The sequence below is a fragment of the Mytilus trossulus genome, chromosome 4 (genome assembly GCF_036588685.1).
Source record: "Mytilus trossulus isolate FHL-02 chromosome 4, PNRI_Mtr1.1.1.hap1, whole genome shotgun sequence".
NCBI lineage: Eukaryota > Metazoa > Mollusca > Bivalvia > Mytilida > Mytilidae > Mytilus > Mytilus trossulus.
In genome coordinates, this window is record NC_086376.1 from 40,009,346 (window position 1) to 40,026,526 (window position 17,181).

The 17,181-nt window shown below is 30.2% G+C and overlaps 1 protein-coding gene across 2 annotated transcripts in view; it reads right to left on the reverse strand.

Annotated features, from left to right (window-relative positions):
• Positions 1-2,343: 2,343 nt before the first annotated feature.
• The window catches only part of LOC134715284 (nuclear pore complex protein Nup107-like), a 34,169-nt gene continuing 19,331 nt past the window's right edge, over positions 2,344-17,181 (reverse strand). For both annotated transcript variants that reach the window (XM_063577384.1, XM_063577385.1), the window contains exons 13-26: positions 16,574-16,750; positions 15,253-15,458; positions 14,671-14,713; positions 14,218-14,287; positions 13,438-13,556; positions 12,488-12,623; positions 11,784-11,947; positions 11,301-11,403; positions 8,780-8,868; positions 8,088-8,159; positions 5,868-6,041; positions 5,227-5,295; positions 3,191-3,358; positions 2,344-2,525 (exon numbers count right to left, since the gene is read on the reverse strand). In XM_063577384.1, the coding sequence (XP_063433454.1) occupies positions 2,421-2,525; positions 3,191-3,358; positions 5,227-5,295; positions 5,868-6,041; positions 8,088-8,159; positions 8,780-8,868; positions 11,301-11,403; positions 11,784-11,947; positions 12,488-12,623; positions 13,438-13,556; positions 14,218-14,287; positions 14,671-14,713; positions 15,253-15,458; positions 16,574-16,750 (1,695 nt within the window). In that variant the 3' untranslated portion in view covers positions 2,344-2,420. The remainder of the gene's footprint in view (positions 2,526-3,190; positions 3,359-5,226; positions 5,296-5,867; positions 6,042-8,087; positions 8,160-8,779; positions 8,869-11,300; positions 11,404-11,783; positions 11,948-12,487; positions 12,624-13,437; positions 13,557-14,217; positions 14,288-14,670; positions 14,714-15,252; positions 15,459-16,573; positions 16,751-17,181) is intronic.

The window sequence follows — 17,181 nt, forward strand, 5'->3', positions numbered from 1 at the left end:
TTCCAAAACAATGATTTTTTTAAATCGTTTGGGGACTATAGCTATGTATTGCCATGCAATATTCACAGAATAATTGTTGATTTTTGTTCGATGGAAAATATTTCATGCATATTCAGGATGATTTTATTGAAATCTATAAGTCAATCTGGGTTACACTAAAGACCTGAAAGTGGACCTGAAAGTATATGACTTAAATAATTCAAATTGCAATTACTTTTTTATTATTGGATGGAATTCCAATCTATGTCTAGCCTCAAATCTAGCTTCCTTTATCAAATCCCATATCCTCAAAATTTGTTGTAAAAATATGTCCTCTTCACGATTTCATACACTGTTCTGTATTGCATTACATCTGTCTGGTATACATACAAGTACTGTAAATTAAGAAATTGTTGTGATGTTTTTATTATTGCAAAAATGTGACAGGGTTGTGATTGCAAAAATTTAAACTTGTATTTTGATTTTTTTATATGAATTAAACATGAACTTTTCTTAATTTCGCAAAAAATAAATTGCATTTTTATTCTTAAATGACAATCACAATTATAATAAATGCACACGTCAATAATATCTGAATTTGCAGCATGCGGCCTTTGTTTTTTAAAATGTGTATGTTTGCTGCAAATGTTTCACTTGTTCAAAAGTTCATGAATCGTTTGTTGTCAGGTCATTATTATAGGTTTTCTATCGTATAAAAGGTTTAACTTTTATGGAACCCTGTGTCCTACCTGCAATTGCTGCTGTCAGTGTAAAAGTATAATGTTGACTAAAAAAGTGATTCCATTAATCAGTAAATTACAGATGATGTCCCCCGCTTGAATAAAGCGTTGTTACAGCGCATAACTTGAGAACAGTAAAAGTGACACTACCCAAATTAGTACTGTAAATTCAGAAATTATTGCGATGTTTTCATTTTTGCTAAATAATGCGACAGAGTTGTAAACACAATAAATCAAACTCGCATTCTGAAATGTTTTATATGAATTAAACAGGATTTATCTCAAAATGGCAAATATTAAAATCGCATTTACGTCTAAAATTACAAAATCGCAATAATAAATGCACACAATAATTTCTGAACTTTCAGAACTTGATCTTCATTTTGTGGTGATAAGCATTTGTGTATAAATTTCAAAACATTGGTTATAGGACAAAGAGAAAAAATCAGCAATTTTCCCATTTGTAAAGAGCTGACAGAACAGATAATGACGTTGGACAGATTATACTGTGGATTCATTTATTTTCATGGATTGAGGATAGTTGCATTTTCATTTGATTTCGGTGGTTTTAGCAATCTCTGCATACAATGCCGAAAGAAAACTTGTAATTTGTTGAGCATTTGAATTAGTGTTTCCATCAACCTCAAAAGCCCACAAAAAATGGTATCCATCCAATAATAATGAATCCACAGTATGCAAGTGTCAAATCTATGTTCGGCTTAAATCTGAGTACTTTCCTCAAATCATTGTCAGAAGACACCATGACACTCAAATCTGTGTCCTTTGTCTAGCTTGAAATATGTTTAAAATTTTTGGTTATTGTTGTAGGCCATGCAGTGACATACAGTTTGTGATTTCTCATCATTTGGGGTTTGATTGAAAGTTTTTCATTGACAATTATACCACATCTCCTTATTTTCATAAAAGCTATCATCCATAAACTTTCAGATAAACTGGGCAACACAGCAACTTGTATGCTCCACATAAATATTGGTTCCTGGGGTATCAAAACAATAAAAGTATTTTGGCAATTGAAAGATCCAATAAGTGCAGAAATTAAACCATTTGAAACAGCAACAGAAAAGGTTTTGCATGACACGCAATACTTCCAAACTTAATAGCTGTTGAGTAATAAAGTATGAAATACACTGACAAGGTGTTTAGCTTCTGCAATATCAATTTTGTTTCAATTCTTCAGCTGTCAAGAACATATGTGTCTCAATTTTTGGGAAATTTCTCATGGGTAAAATAAATGCCTGTGATAAGTTATTTTCATTTGTGATACATTTTTACCATTTTGCTGTATTTCAGGGGTTCTAATTTTGTATACTTTGTCGGGAAGACACAGATCTAATCAGTGAAACATGTCAACCAATAGAAGTTGCAGTTTACTTAAGTGTTGTAGTTAATATTGATTTGTAGGAGATATAAAATATAATCTCATGAATGGCATTATTTTTTAGTCATTAAATTTATTCTTGGCAAGAATCAAAATATACTACAAATGTATTAACTTCATTTTTATTGATTTTTTGTTTGAATCTCTCAATTATAAGTCATTTGTTCTCCCTTTTTTTTCATATACACTGTGACTATGCTTTTGTCATTTAAACTGTGAATGATTTCAATTTGATAGTGTGATTTATTATAAGCATCCATCAAAATGCACTTTATATGTCTTCCGAAGAAAGTTATGACCATCTAATCTAGTTCATATCCAAGAGTGTCTCTATTCTGATCCAGTACAGCTAAGGCTGAATCTCGTAACATTTTCAAAAGCTGCTGAAGTTCATCTTTTCGGAAAACCTACAAAATAAAATGCATATTTAAGTTTATGAAAAGGATCGATTATTCTTTTTTTTCAATTTACTACATCAAAAACTCCTCAACAAAAAGCTGAAATATTGAAGGATTCTGTAATAAAATAACCCCCCAAATTTTTTTTTTTTTAAACAATTCAATATTTATAGGTTTTGAATTATAGTACATAATACAAGTCTAATTTGAAAATTATGCAGCCTGTTTAAACTTCTATTTGTATATATACGGTACAGTTGAATTTTATAATTCCTTTCTCATCTGTCACAGCATGAAACTTTAACGATAACTTAATTCCAATGGATAGGGTATAGTTAATTGCTATAACAAAACAGGATTCATAAACTTAAGGCTGATTTTTTTTTTTTTTTTTTTTTTTCTTTTTTCGGGGGGGTAGGGGATATTTTTTAAATTATTAAAAGCATAGGACACCTCTCAAGACCGGATGATCATACAAGAGGGACGAAAGATACCAGAGGGACATTCAAACTCATAGATTAAAAATAAACTGACAATGCCATTGCTGAAAATAAAAAGACAAACAGACAAATAATGGTACAGAAGACGCAACATAGAAAACCAAAGACTAAGCAACACAAACTCTACAAAAATTTAGGGGTGATCTCAGGTGCTACGGAAGGGTAAGCAAATACCTTATAAAGTAGATGTTGTTCTGATGCTATAACATCAGCTAGCTGTAAACACTCTGCGTACTGCTGACTAGTGTGTAATGTTTTATGAAGTAAGAAGCAAAGTCCTGGTAAAACTAGCTGACGTAACAGTTTCATCTGCTGTTGTCGACTCTCATCTGGCTCTTCTTCCTGAAAAATACAACACAAAAATACAGGTATTTAGAACTATATTGAAGGATTTTAACTAAAAATAAATATGCTAATGTAGGAATCTAAATAAGTAAGATTATCAGAAAATTTAGGAAACTCAGTTGGATTCTCAAAACACATATTTATTGGAATAGCTGCTTAACTTAAAAAAAAGATACCCTCTAAAAAAAAATCATTAATTGAATGAAAACTGAAAACAGAACTAATTTTTTTTTTATGAAAATGAGCAGGTGTGATATTTCAAAAATCATTAAGATAAAATGGTATACTATTGCCATCAAATTTTATCTTATTCCCCTCCCCCCCTAGTTTTCTGTATATTAATTTTCATTTATATGTTAAAAGGGGGATAACTCTTAATGTTTATTATGTGTATGCAGCTGTTAGTCCCCAGTTTTTCAAATGAATTGTTTTTTTTCCATATTATACTAGAACACACGTAAGCCTTATTTTAGTATTGGGATTGTCATCTGATAAAGTCATGCCAATTATAAGATGCACAGTTTTCTCTACTTTCAAACTCTTTCTGTTTGAACCCATTGACCTGGAACTTATATATTAATTATTAATTATATTAATTATTTGGAAAACAAAAGGACCTGGAATGGAGTATTGTTAAATTAAGAGCATTGTCCCATATTAGTTATAAATAAAGTTGATTTCTTTGATTCTTTGATTCACTGTTTTACGCCATGCCTGCTCAGAAATTGAAAACTGTACCTATAAGCCTTATTTTAAGTCCAGATTTTTAGCATTGGTATTGTCTTCTTAAAAAGTCTTACTGATTAAAATACTACTATAGGGAACAACTTAATAATGATTGAATTTAGTAGGGTGAACCCTGTGATGATGACCTGTGTATATAGCAAAATCAGAAATACACTGTTTGGTGGTGCACCTGTCAGATGCAGAACGTACAGATAAGGTAACAGTTAACAGGTGAATATACTATTGGTATCGGTATCGATTCGACCCGGAACTTGTAAATTATTGGCAATGTTAATTATGCGAAAAAACGAAAGGGTATGGAGTGGTGTAATTTTTAATCAACACCATAATCCTATATTGGCTATATATATAAAATAAAAAATTCTTTGATTTGTCGTTTTTACCCTATGACGGGTGACAAATTGGACCTCTTTTTTTTAGCATTATAGATATTAGTTTAGATAAATAGTTTTATTAGCACTGGATCTTTATTGAGTCTGAGGATATAAATATTCCACTTTGAAACAACACATAGATACCTAGTCACTTATCACAATACTTGTTATCAAAGGAGATGCAAGGTATACATCAGTGAGATAGTTTTGTCTTGGAAACTTAAGACTTTATCAAGGCAAATACAGTCTTCAACAATAAATTCATTTTAACATTAAAAGGCAGCATAACACAAGTTGCTTTTGGAAATTATTTTATTTTATGATTTATCTTTAAAAGTTTCAAAACATAAGAAAAATTCTCTCTTATAGTACGATGTTTTAAAGAGTAAATGCTAGCTATCCCAGGATTGATTGATTGATTGTTGGTGTTAAATGCCACTGTTGGGCTATTTTGAGGCAGTCAGTTTTTATGTGTGGAGGAAGTCTGAGTGTTTAGAGAAAACCACCAACCTTCAATAGGAAAACTGACAATCATAGTCAATTAAGATTGAAGTAGAGTGCACCTGCACACACAGGGTTCGAACTTACAACCTCAGTGTTGACGGCTAATGAACTAGTAAGACCACTTGGCCACTAAAGCCCCCGCTATACCCATATTTCATACTGTATGTTTAATTTAACTTGCTACTTTGTTCATTACAACAAATATACAATGTTAGAAAAGTGCACATTTCTATTTCTTACCTCTTTTTGATCCACCATCCAACCGCCATCAGCAAATAACAGTACATTGTACATCTTTCCTTTTGTTGTCTGAAATGAACAATAGATCTTACTATCATGTATTTTGGGAGAAGATTACATGTGTGTTTTTGCTTTTTTAAAGAAAGCTTCCTGTATGTAATTCACAGAATTATTACTTTTAATATATATATATAAACTGTAAACTTACTTATTTTTGATGATACTTTATTTTTCGTTTTAGCCTTTCTAGTCCACCTCGTGGCTATTTAAGTCCCTGATTTTCTAATTTAGTTAATGTAGTTTAATAAGTAAGGTTAAAGTTTTACATATTCATGTTATTTGTCTACTCAGTGAAAGTCATGAAAATAAGTTAGTTTACAGAATGTACATTGTATATTCATTCATGTAAATTTCTATCTTTTGTGTAATTTTGATATTAATTTTTACAATTCATTCTACATCCTAAATATTTTTGTGATTTTTTTCGAATCAAATAATTTTACAGTTGTCAATCGAAGGGCTTTTGCCGTAACCAACAAGACACTAACATCATGTCTTGACTTAATAATAAAGACAAAGACAAAAACATTCATTGCACTTTGGACCAAATTAACATGTAATTTCAAATTTGAACTATTTACTTTAGTTTGGGAAATCAAATTATGTCGCCATCTTTCCATTTCTGCCTCATACTGTTTTATACGATGTTCGTGAGCCACTTTCTCTGTAAATGTAGCACCATGTGATAATGTAGGTTTAGTTGGCTGTGTATGATGATAAGTGTTGAACCAATCATTAAAACTATCCATTGCATCCTGTAATTATAAAAATCATCAACCATTAATTTATATCCTGAAATGTGGTTAACAACATACATGCATGTGTATGATGGTAAGTGTTGAACCAATCATTAAAACTATCCATTGCACTCTGTAATTATAAAAAAACATAAACAATTACTTCATTTATTAACATATAAAATATGGTGGCTTACTACATCTCTCCCTACCTATCTTACATAAAGCCATAAATAGTGGCTGACAGCCTAAACTCTATACTTGTAGCAGAACATGCATGACCTTCACATATAGCCAAGGTTTATAATTCTTCATCAACATATCAAAATGGGATTTATTCAATAAAGACATGTTTAGTTTTAGGAGTAGATAAAAACGAGATTATCCTCTGCTCTTGATGATGCTTATTAGTGATGCAATATAATGTGTGCATAACAAGAAAAATACAGAAGGACAAAATATAAATTCAAATAATTGTACTTCCACTACTTCTTATTTTAGTCTTGTGAAAACTATACAAAATATTCTTTTTTTTAAAACTGCAAAATGCTTTAAACAAGACATTATATTTCCGTTGTAGTCAGTTTAATTTCAGTTCCATAAAAACATACATGAGACCTAGGGAAGGCAACTTAAATTTGCCACTATGGGTGGATGTTATATATTATGTTTAATGGTCTTAAAATGTATGTAGGACTCTAAAATTGCTTCTATGAGTGTTCACTGTGTTTTTAAAGAGCCTTCCCTAGGTACCATGTATGTTTTAATGGAACAGCCCTAAGGGGTATTTGAAAAAAAATAGGTCAGTACAAACTCCAGTAAATCTAAAGTAGTCACCTGATATGGGCTGTTCCAATCTAAATTTGTTAACTAGCTCTTGAAATATATTGCAATTGATTTGACAAACACCATTTGTTATAGCCATGATCATAAGTAATGAAACAATATTTTTTACAGCCGATTGCATTGAGTCTGTAGGGAAAGGTAGAATCTTTGGTATGCTTGCCAACTAAAATTAATTGGTAGATTTTCATCCAAATTTTTGAAAAAAATTGGGCGGGTGGGAGGATTTTATTTTTTAATTTTTTTTCATATGAAACCCTCGTCACAAGTTCTTCATACTGCGGGGTATATGCTAGTGGAAAACAAGCTTGTATAATGTATATACATGCTTTATAAGGAAACCTACACTATTCCTTTAAACTCTTAAATAAAAATCCCTGATTGGTAACCACTGTTATACATGTAATTGCGGCTTTATAAACCTATGTGTAGTATACATCAAAAAGAAGAGAAATGCTCTCTTCAGTTGGGCTATACCTACACCAAATTTATTTTTCTTTCTAAGCAATGGTTTGTAGTCCCCATAAAATGTATTTGTACAATTGTATGCAACACAAGTATTATGAGTACATATGATAAAATGTAAACTCAGTGTTGACAGTAATTATGATGTAAAACATGAATTTAACCAAAAAGTAGTTGTTGTTTAATGACTAAATCGAGGGTTTGTTATAATTAAAATGCGTGTTTATCGACTTTTTTCTCTGTCAAAAACGGTCATAAATCAAACAAGTTCGTGCTTGTGTCAATTTCTCTAATCAAGTCATGTTTTTTGTACCAATTTGTTCTACGATTCTTTGGTTTTGGATATCATTCACAGTCCAAATTTTCTGACAAAAAGTCATTGTATAAATTAAAAAAAAAACACGATTTTTGATTCACTTGTGACTACCGCAATTTGCGTTCAAGGACAAGGCGTTTTACTCATAATTTCGAATATTTCATGCCCTTCTCTTTATCAATCTCTATTCTTGGTAGACGATGTTGTCATCATAGAGCAGCAGAATATGTCGACTTAATCATTTTCGTTAGATTACTCGAATACAAAAACCAAATTTGAAACAGGAAGTTTTGAATGAAACGAAATTTACGGTTCATCTAGCAAGCAAGCTAACCAAGGATTCTACCTTTTCCCTTCACACTCAATGCAATCGGCTGTACTGATTACAATGTTTTATCCGTTGCAGACATAGCAACTTACACATTACTACATGTACCTACCAAGTAAGCCCTGTGGCAAATAAACTCTCTGATGGAATTCTCATCTTCTGCTGATAAATCTGTTGCTCCTGTCTATAAAAAAATAAACAAGTATCATGAAAAAGATATCAAACTAAATGTAATGGATTTTTTTGTTTTAAATACTTTATTTTAATATCATATCATAAATAAATTGATCATAGATGGTAGAATTCTATCTTTCTTCCATAATGTCAAACATTGCATGGCTTATAATGAAATAACATACATATATGGGCTTTGCTCATTGTTAAAGGCTGTACAGGGACCTCTGGTTGTTAATTTCTGTGTCATTTTGGTCTCTTGTGGAGAGTTGTCTCAAGGCAATCATACCACATCTTCTTTTTTATATCTTGTAAATTTCTCAATTTAATCAGTTCCAAATCAGGAAAAGCATCTTCAATGAAACATATTTTGTATTTTAGGCTTTAATTTAGAATGTGAGATGACTGAAGAATTAGGTTAACACCCTGTCCATTATACATAGTATGAAAATAAATTATGATGCAAGTAAAACAGCATAAAAAGTAACAATAACATGTTCCAATTTTCCATATTTTGATGCGCAAATTATTTTTTTGAAAAATGTCTTTCATTTTAAAAATTTCTAGGTTGATTTACCATTTAGGTGTTTGAAGAAGCTTGATTTTTTGCAATCTTTTCAAAAAACTTACCTGCATTAACTGGACTTTGAACACAACATCTATAGAATCTGGTGGTAGCTTTTCAAATATTTCCTTTGCTGCAGTTAATTTTTTCACGGCTAGAATAAATAAAGTCATTCAATAAATATGTGACATCTTACCGAGTACATAATTTAAAACAACAAATTTCCACGAGTTTCATGATTAGAAAAATGTTGTGAATATAAATTGTCACAAATATTATAGATTTGGTTTTTTCCTTACTTAACTTCATCAAAAGAATTTACAAAATTAAATCACCTTTAAATGTACTCGAAAAGATAAACACAAAATAAGGTATCTGCAAAAATAGAGATAGTGTTTCCTCTTACCCCATTTATTGCAATATGTCACTAAGTGAAATATAAAAACAGAATTGCATGGAACCAGAACAATTTCTACATGCATGTATATGTCTAATACTGTGGATTCATTTATTTTCGTGGGTACCAATTTTCATGGATTGAGGAAACCTTTCATGTTCGTGGATACTAAATTTCGTGGTTTTGCGGATGTCTAGGTATTAGCCTATACAAAATATGTCATTCGTTGATCATTTAACTTTGTGGTTCACTTGTCCACACGAAATCCATGAAAATTATTATCCAACAAATAAAAATGAATCCACAATATATAATACCATACCTGTCAACTGACCCGTTTTCTGCGGGTGTGACCCGAGATTTTCACAATTATGAGGGATCACCCGGGACACCCGCCGGGTCATTGAAATAACCCGGGAATTCCGAAAATGGCCCGATTTCACCCGTATTTCTTAGCGTTGAGATTAATTTCATAAGTAATATTCCTTTGAAATACCGGCAAATTCGTAATTCTTCCATGAACAGGAAGTTCATCTAGCTATGTAAACTGTCAAATTAAGTGACCCATTAAGTGCATGGCTTCATTTGACAGCTTTGGTGTCAAACACACTGTTCATTAACACCAATTACCTAAGCTTTAGGTCGTAAATAAATTGCACTAAAAACATAAACAAACATATTTCAACTAGTTACTTCCCCTTATTTGTCACCATTCAAAATTATTCCTTATATTTACGTTTTATGGGTGAAAAAGATTAAATAATAAAAAATATAAAATTCAAATACATATTGAAAAATAACTTTATAATATTTTTATACCTTTATATAATATTTAAAAAAAAGTTGAAAATTATTTTCTACATTTATACTTCCTTTTACTGTATTACTATATTGTATCATAATCTAATTTCCCCTACAAGTCAGAACTGATAAGGTTAGAGGCAACATAGCTAGAAGTATGAAAAATTCAAAAACTACATATGAAAATAAATGATTACAGAAAGTAAAGAATATAAGAAGACTGAGTTACACAAATTTATAATTATCTTAGAAACAAAAATTAATAAGATTTAAAATGACTGAACCAAGTGAATATGCATTGATGTTTTGGTATCTTTGATATACATTGTAAGAAAATGTACCATAAATACTGAAATTCAGCTCGAAAAAGTTTGTACGCGTTATGACCTGAGATTTGATTCTTCAATGCAGGTCATGACCTGCATTTTCAGAGCCACAGGTTGACAGGTATGTAATACAGTTAATTGGATTCTTAGTTATGTTATTCTACTGCTGAAGTAAATGTTGACAGAATTCACAAAGTTTAAAAATAAATAAATTCTGCTTTAGTAAGTTGAACATTTCAATCAAGATTATATAAAGTTTTGTATTAGAAAGCCTGTTTAATCAAATTCAACAAAATTTGAGCTGTTCCAGACAAAATAGAACATGGTGTCTGAGAAGCTTTTTTTCAGAAAAAAACCCAAAACATAGATTATTTGCTTTTTGCTCAATGCACCAATCTGAAGTTGTTTTTTATGAATGAGTTACACAAGATGACTCCAAATCATTTAGTGTAAATGACGTCATAGAACAATCGATTCTTACTGTGACATTATAACATACACAGCTACTTTTGCATAGGTACTATTTCTGTACTAAAAATATGTAGTACTGGAAATCTACTTATAATATTCAGTACTATTTTGTTACTCTAAAAATTATTGTAATATTTAGGTACCTTTATTTTACAGTACTTTATTTGTACTTGAAATTTAGGTACTACAGATTTTTGGTTACTACCGTTACATTTTCAGCATTTTGAAAGTTTTTCTATTTCAAATCTCTTAAAGTTATGATTTTCAAACATGGAACATTGTATTATTTCTGTACCAAAATATTTAGTACAAAACAATATTACAACAGTTTTAAAGTAAAGAAATAGTACTAAATATTAAAAGTAAATTTCCAGTACTGCATTTTTTAGAACAGAAATAGTACCTATGCAAAAGTAGCTGTGTAAGCATTGTGAAAAAGGAAATGTACAGGAAAGTGCACAAACTTAAAAGTGGTCTATGTTAAAATATTTTCAAATCCAAACAACTAAAATAAGTTTACATGCAAGTGCAATCAAATATTCAAACTTAAAATTGATTTGTTCTGAAGTTATAAGGAAACATTTTACATACCAACAAATGCCCTCATGATGGCATTAGCTTGCTTTAATGCCTCTGCTCTTTGGTTGGGGTCAAAAACCAGCCAATCAATAGACTCTATTTTTTTCTTATCATCCTGAAGAAGAAAAAACATACATTATGTCATCTCCTAGGTTAATGTTCATAAAGAGCGATACAAGGATAACATATAATACACAATCAAAAGATGAAAACATTTGCTTATTGTTGAAGGCCTTGCAGTGACTTAAGAGTTGTTCATTTCTATGTAATTTGGTCTCTGATGGAGTTATCTAATTGGCAATCATACTACATCTTTATGTTTATATGCAAGACTTCTCAGAGGATCAAGGATGATTGTCAGATGATGTTTTTCAATAAAATGTTTTTGGTAAATACATGCACTGAACATGTTCATATTCAATAATCTCTTTATATGGCATTGCTACTTCTAGGCCACCAGAAATGAGAGGAACAAACATATAAAACCATGCATACCTCTGTAATATTTGTATCTATGTTTGCCTCTAAGTTTTGACTGAAATCAATGATATGATGACTACGTATGTTTTCTACAACTGTCTTTATAATGGATTGGACATCTAGTCCTGCTTCTCTAGCCAACTCCATGCACTGTTGTCTTTCTCCTAATTCTGTAATGCCTGAAAAAATACCATAAATGAAATTTAAATAATATTCATAGGTCAAATTTTGTTCTCAAAAATGATGTGACAAATATGTAAATAAAATGGTCTGTTGGCACACTTATACACCATATTTGCCTGGTTGTATTGTTTCTAAATGATTTAGTTTGTCAAAACATATTAAGTAAATTTTTAAAAGTCCAGTTCTAGGATAAAGCATCATTAACAATTGTAAGGTTGTTTCTCCCTTAATTTTTTTAAAATCTTGAATTACTAACTAAGGATTCTAATAACGCCAGTGATATACATGTAGTATACTACTTCTAAGGGTCTCATTCAGTCAGTAGATATCATAAATTGATGTTAATTGCCATGATATATAGTTACATCAATAGAAGTTTTAATAAAGTATAGTCAGCAGTCCATTTTCATCCCCTTAAATTTTGAACAACATTGATTTTTTATCTAATCTGAAAATAAACATTTCTTACATAACTAAAATTAAAGAAATGAATATCATATTAAACAACCAATAAACAAGTAAGTTTTCTAAGTTACCTTCAAAGAATCTAGCACACATCAAAATCTGTAATTGTGGTGGTAAAGTTGCAATGTAATGTGGGACTAATGATTTGTTGTTTTCGTGGATCAGGTCGTCTACATAGGCTTCTAATATTACATTTACATAATCATCCTGAAATATCAAATGTTGAATTAAAAAGTGGGAACATGCTGAAATGGGAATCAAGGTGATTAATAAGTAGACAAACTTTATGATGAAGGTCTCACTAAAAGTAGGAAAAATTTAATACTGATCAATGATCTATGAAAATGAGGTCGAAGTCAGTTGAACCTGTTACAAAAAAAATGTACATCTTACAGACATTTTATAGACTAAATGAAGTTCACCTACTATATATAGTAATTGATAACCTAAAAGTTGAAGTTGATCACTGATCCACGAAAAGAAGTCAAGGTCAAGTAACTCCAGCTAAAAGGACATGTATACCTAACCACCAGTCAATGAATCAAAAATAGTTAACTTATTACAGAAGTTAATTGAGATAATTAAGATTTATTCTTGTCATTTTGATTGGTCCTCATGGCTGACCACATTACCATGTTGTTTTGTGCTTCTTTTTTTTCAAGTTGTATCCCATACTACACTATTGTTAATTCCCCTCTACCATACTACATGTATGTAATGCTTTTTATATATCATTTTTAAGTTATTAAAACCTGTATAATATACTATTATTTAATAATTAATGTTTAAAAGTCACAAATATGTGCTTATATTAAAATTTCAAGTGTTATTCAGTCATTCAAGGTACTGTGTAATATTTGTATATTGTTTTTGCATGTCATTCTTTGTACCTTTTATTGTATTGTTTTTTTAGAAACTTAAGTATTGTTATAACTAATATCTAAAAGGTCCAAATTTACAGTGTTAATTCAATCACTTTGCTCTTTACATTTCATAAAATAATTGATATTTAGTAACATACCCTAAACCCTTGCCTGGTACCTCTAAAGAACAATACTAGGTGAGCCATAAATCTGACAAGATGAGTATGTAACTTTGCCCGGTCTGTATGAATCCACTGTGCCATTACCTCAAATACTTCTGAAGAATTATAGAAAACTCACTAACACTTCATTTCATTTTAATCGAATTTTTTATGATGAAACATTTGCAAATTTTGATAGTATGAAAAGTTCTATCATTTTTTTTCTCCTAAAAAATAGCAACGACATTTCCTTACACATGCATACTGTAAATTTATCAATTATTGCAAATACCTGATGGGGTAAGTAACGTAAATAAATACTAAATCACATTTTGTAATCAGAAGTATGAATATGGTATGCTCAATTTTGGTTCATCAACAAGTATTAAATTTGAAATAATAAATGCATGCAATAATTCTGAATTTATAGTATTCAAAAAGTGATTAATGAATGGATTGTTGCTTGATATCCACTTGATAATATTTCATGCATATCATGCATTTTCAGGACAATAAAAAATTGAGGGTGAAAATTCAAATTAAGAAATTAAAACCAATGTGTAATTTTTTTTTTCAATTATGCAAAACAAATATTGTACAGGATGAACATCAAGAAATTTAAAAACCAATACTTCAATATTTGCTTGTAATATACAGAAATTGAAATTTCATAAAATGTTTTTTCCACATATTCACACTAATAAACGCACATTTTTTTCATTTGATCAAGATAATGTTAACTTACTGTCTATATTGCCCAAGATAATGGTAACTTACTGTCTATATTGCCCAAGATAATATGCTTCTGTATGACATGGTACCACTCTTGTGATTCTTGTCTCACATCCTATAATGAAGGTGAAAACAAAATGTACAGTGATTTATTGTCAGTAAGATGTTCTGTCATTTAAGATACTGAAATCCTTTGTATATGGTACTTCATAAAACATTATGGTATGTAAATTGTAAACCAACTAATTTTCCATAGTAATTTATTTTCATGACTTTCGCAAGTCAAAAAATTGGGCAAAAATCAATCAATAGCAAAAATTTGAAACTTTGATCCTTCTTTATCTAAATCATCAAGTGAATTTGCCTGCAAAGCAGGCTTGGAAGGAATGGCTTAACGCAAAATAAAGATATCAGTGAAAATAAGTGTGTTCACAGTAATTTATCAAAACAACCACACTATACATTTTTATAGTGAAGAATAAAAATAAATCTGCATACCTCATAAGATTCTATTTTCTGAAATATTGATTCTTTATCAGTCCTGACAAAAAAGAATACATAATCATTAAAGCAAATTAAAATATTCATGCTTTTACAATCACACATACAAATATAATTTATCTTCTACAGCTATACAAATTAAGAACTTTTACTACAAATCACATTGATTACAAAATATTGGTATTTCCTCTTAAAATGCTGTCTATATTTCAATTCTTTCAATATTTAAAGTTTAGTCAATGGGTCATGTTAGTGTATGCACTAATATTTTACAATTACGGTAGGTTTTTTTTTTGCTTGTGAGAGAGCTGTCTACATAGTACATATTCCATTATATGAATGTTCTATTTGTTTTACTGTACTTTGTCATTCAGTCTTAGGTTGAGAGTTGTCTAATGGCAATTATACAACATATTGTTAATTTTCATTATCATGCTTTACAAATTTTATCTGTTTCAGATGTATTTTGCCAAAAAAAGTGATAAATATATAACACAAATGACACAACTTATTTTTATAGTTTGTTCATATTCTGTGTTATACCATTGTCCCATGTGAGAGAAGGGTTGTAATACTTACAGCTGATCCCAATATTCTGGTGGGAGATTCTCTAAAGTTCTAGGTATAGTCTGATGTAATCTTATTTCCTGCTCTACCCAGACATCTATGCCTGCCCTTAAATGTGCCCATAGATGATCGGACCATGATTTACAGGCGGGTAACATAGCTCTAAGATTACCAGACAGTACACCATACATAGCCTTCTCGTGAATATCATACTGTGGCTGAAATGTTAAATAAAAATGATTGAACAAGAAAAATACAATGCTGTCGCAATTCATTATCATTCTTGGGATACCATTTATTGTGGATTTCGTGGGTACAGTTAAACCACAAATACAATTTTTCAATAGCACCCACATTTTCTAAAGGCTTTCAAGCAAACTTTAAAGAAATATCATCAAAATACAAGTTTTCCTCTTCCCTGAAAATTGGTATCCACAAAAATTAATAAATTCACAGTTTATAGTATAAAAATTGAATGTTGTAATTTTTTTTAAATCAATAAAAAAGAATAGGATTTATTGTTGAATGTTTCAACAATAAAGTCCAGAAATCTCTCCTGAGCAATAAATAATTTCAAACAAAATTAAAGAACCTTAGTGAGCGCATTCACATATCCCATGCCCCCACATTGTTACTGGACAAATTAAAGAACCTTAGTGAGCGCATTCACATATCCCATGCCCCCACATTGTCACTGGACAAATAAAATAAGTGTAAGAAAAAAATTTGAATCATAATTTCCTGTCAATATGCACATCTACATAGTATGTTCTTATTATCTACAAAGTTACATAAAATTCTGTTGTGTGGTTTCAGAGAAATTGCAATGACAAACTGTTGCAGTAGTATATTGTGGCAAATAAATTCAAAGAGGTGAAACTCCTATAAAAAATATTTAATCTTAATTACCTGCCGATATGCACATCTACATAGTATGTCCTTATTATTTAAAAAGGTTTCATGAAATTCTGTAGTATGGTTTCAGAGAAGTTGCAATTACAAGAACAGGACTGACCACTGACTGACTGACTGACGGGTCAAAAACATTATACTCTCTGCAACTTTATTGCGTGACGTATAAAAGAACAGTTCAAAGAGGATGAGTCTGTATTTCTCAGCAGCTATTTTTTTTTATGTGAGTCCAATGATGTAAAGGGTCAACAAACACTCTTTTAAATTTGAACTAATTTTTTGCCCAAATAATGAATATTTGTTATATTCATAATGAATAATGAATATTTGTTATATTCATTATCAAATGATACAATCTATTTTTCTTTATTTTTTAAATTAGAAACAAACGTAGTCAAATTTAACTTTCTATAAAACTTACTTCTTTAGCCATGTTCCAACAAACACTTTTCCAAATATCTCTGTAAGGATTGCCTTCTATTGTTGATAAGCTGCCATCTTCTGATACATTGGAGAAGTTTGGATCATGGTGTAGTCTCCATCCTTCTAAAGTTGCTGCTCTCCAAGACTGACCATGAGATCTACACATATCTTGAGCCTAAGATGTAATCATTTTTATAAGAGTTATATTATCAAAACCTTTATATTCATACTGTTAAAGTTTATACAACAGTACAATTTTGAATTTGGATTGGGAATACTGTATAGCGGGTTAATTTTGCAGGTGTAAAATTTCACAATTTTTATTGAATAAGGTATATGAAATATTTTGGCGAATTCAAAACTTTTATCAATACCTTACCATATACTTTTAATTTGGCAATTTTGTTCAAGCTGTGAAAATAAGCAAAAATTTACACTCAGCAAAAAATAACCAGCTATATGGTAAGTCATTCTTTTCTTATATCTTTAGTTCTATTTGCATCAAATTCCTTTTTGTCCTGTGAAAGTGAGGACTTTTGTTATGTTTGAATTTGGAGTTACTTTCATTGTGGAAATTTCTGTATAGTAAGATAAAGTCATATATTA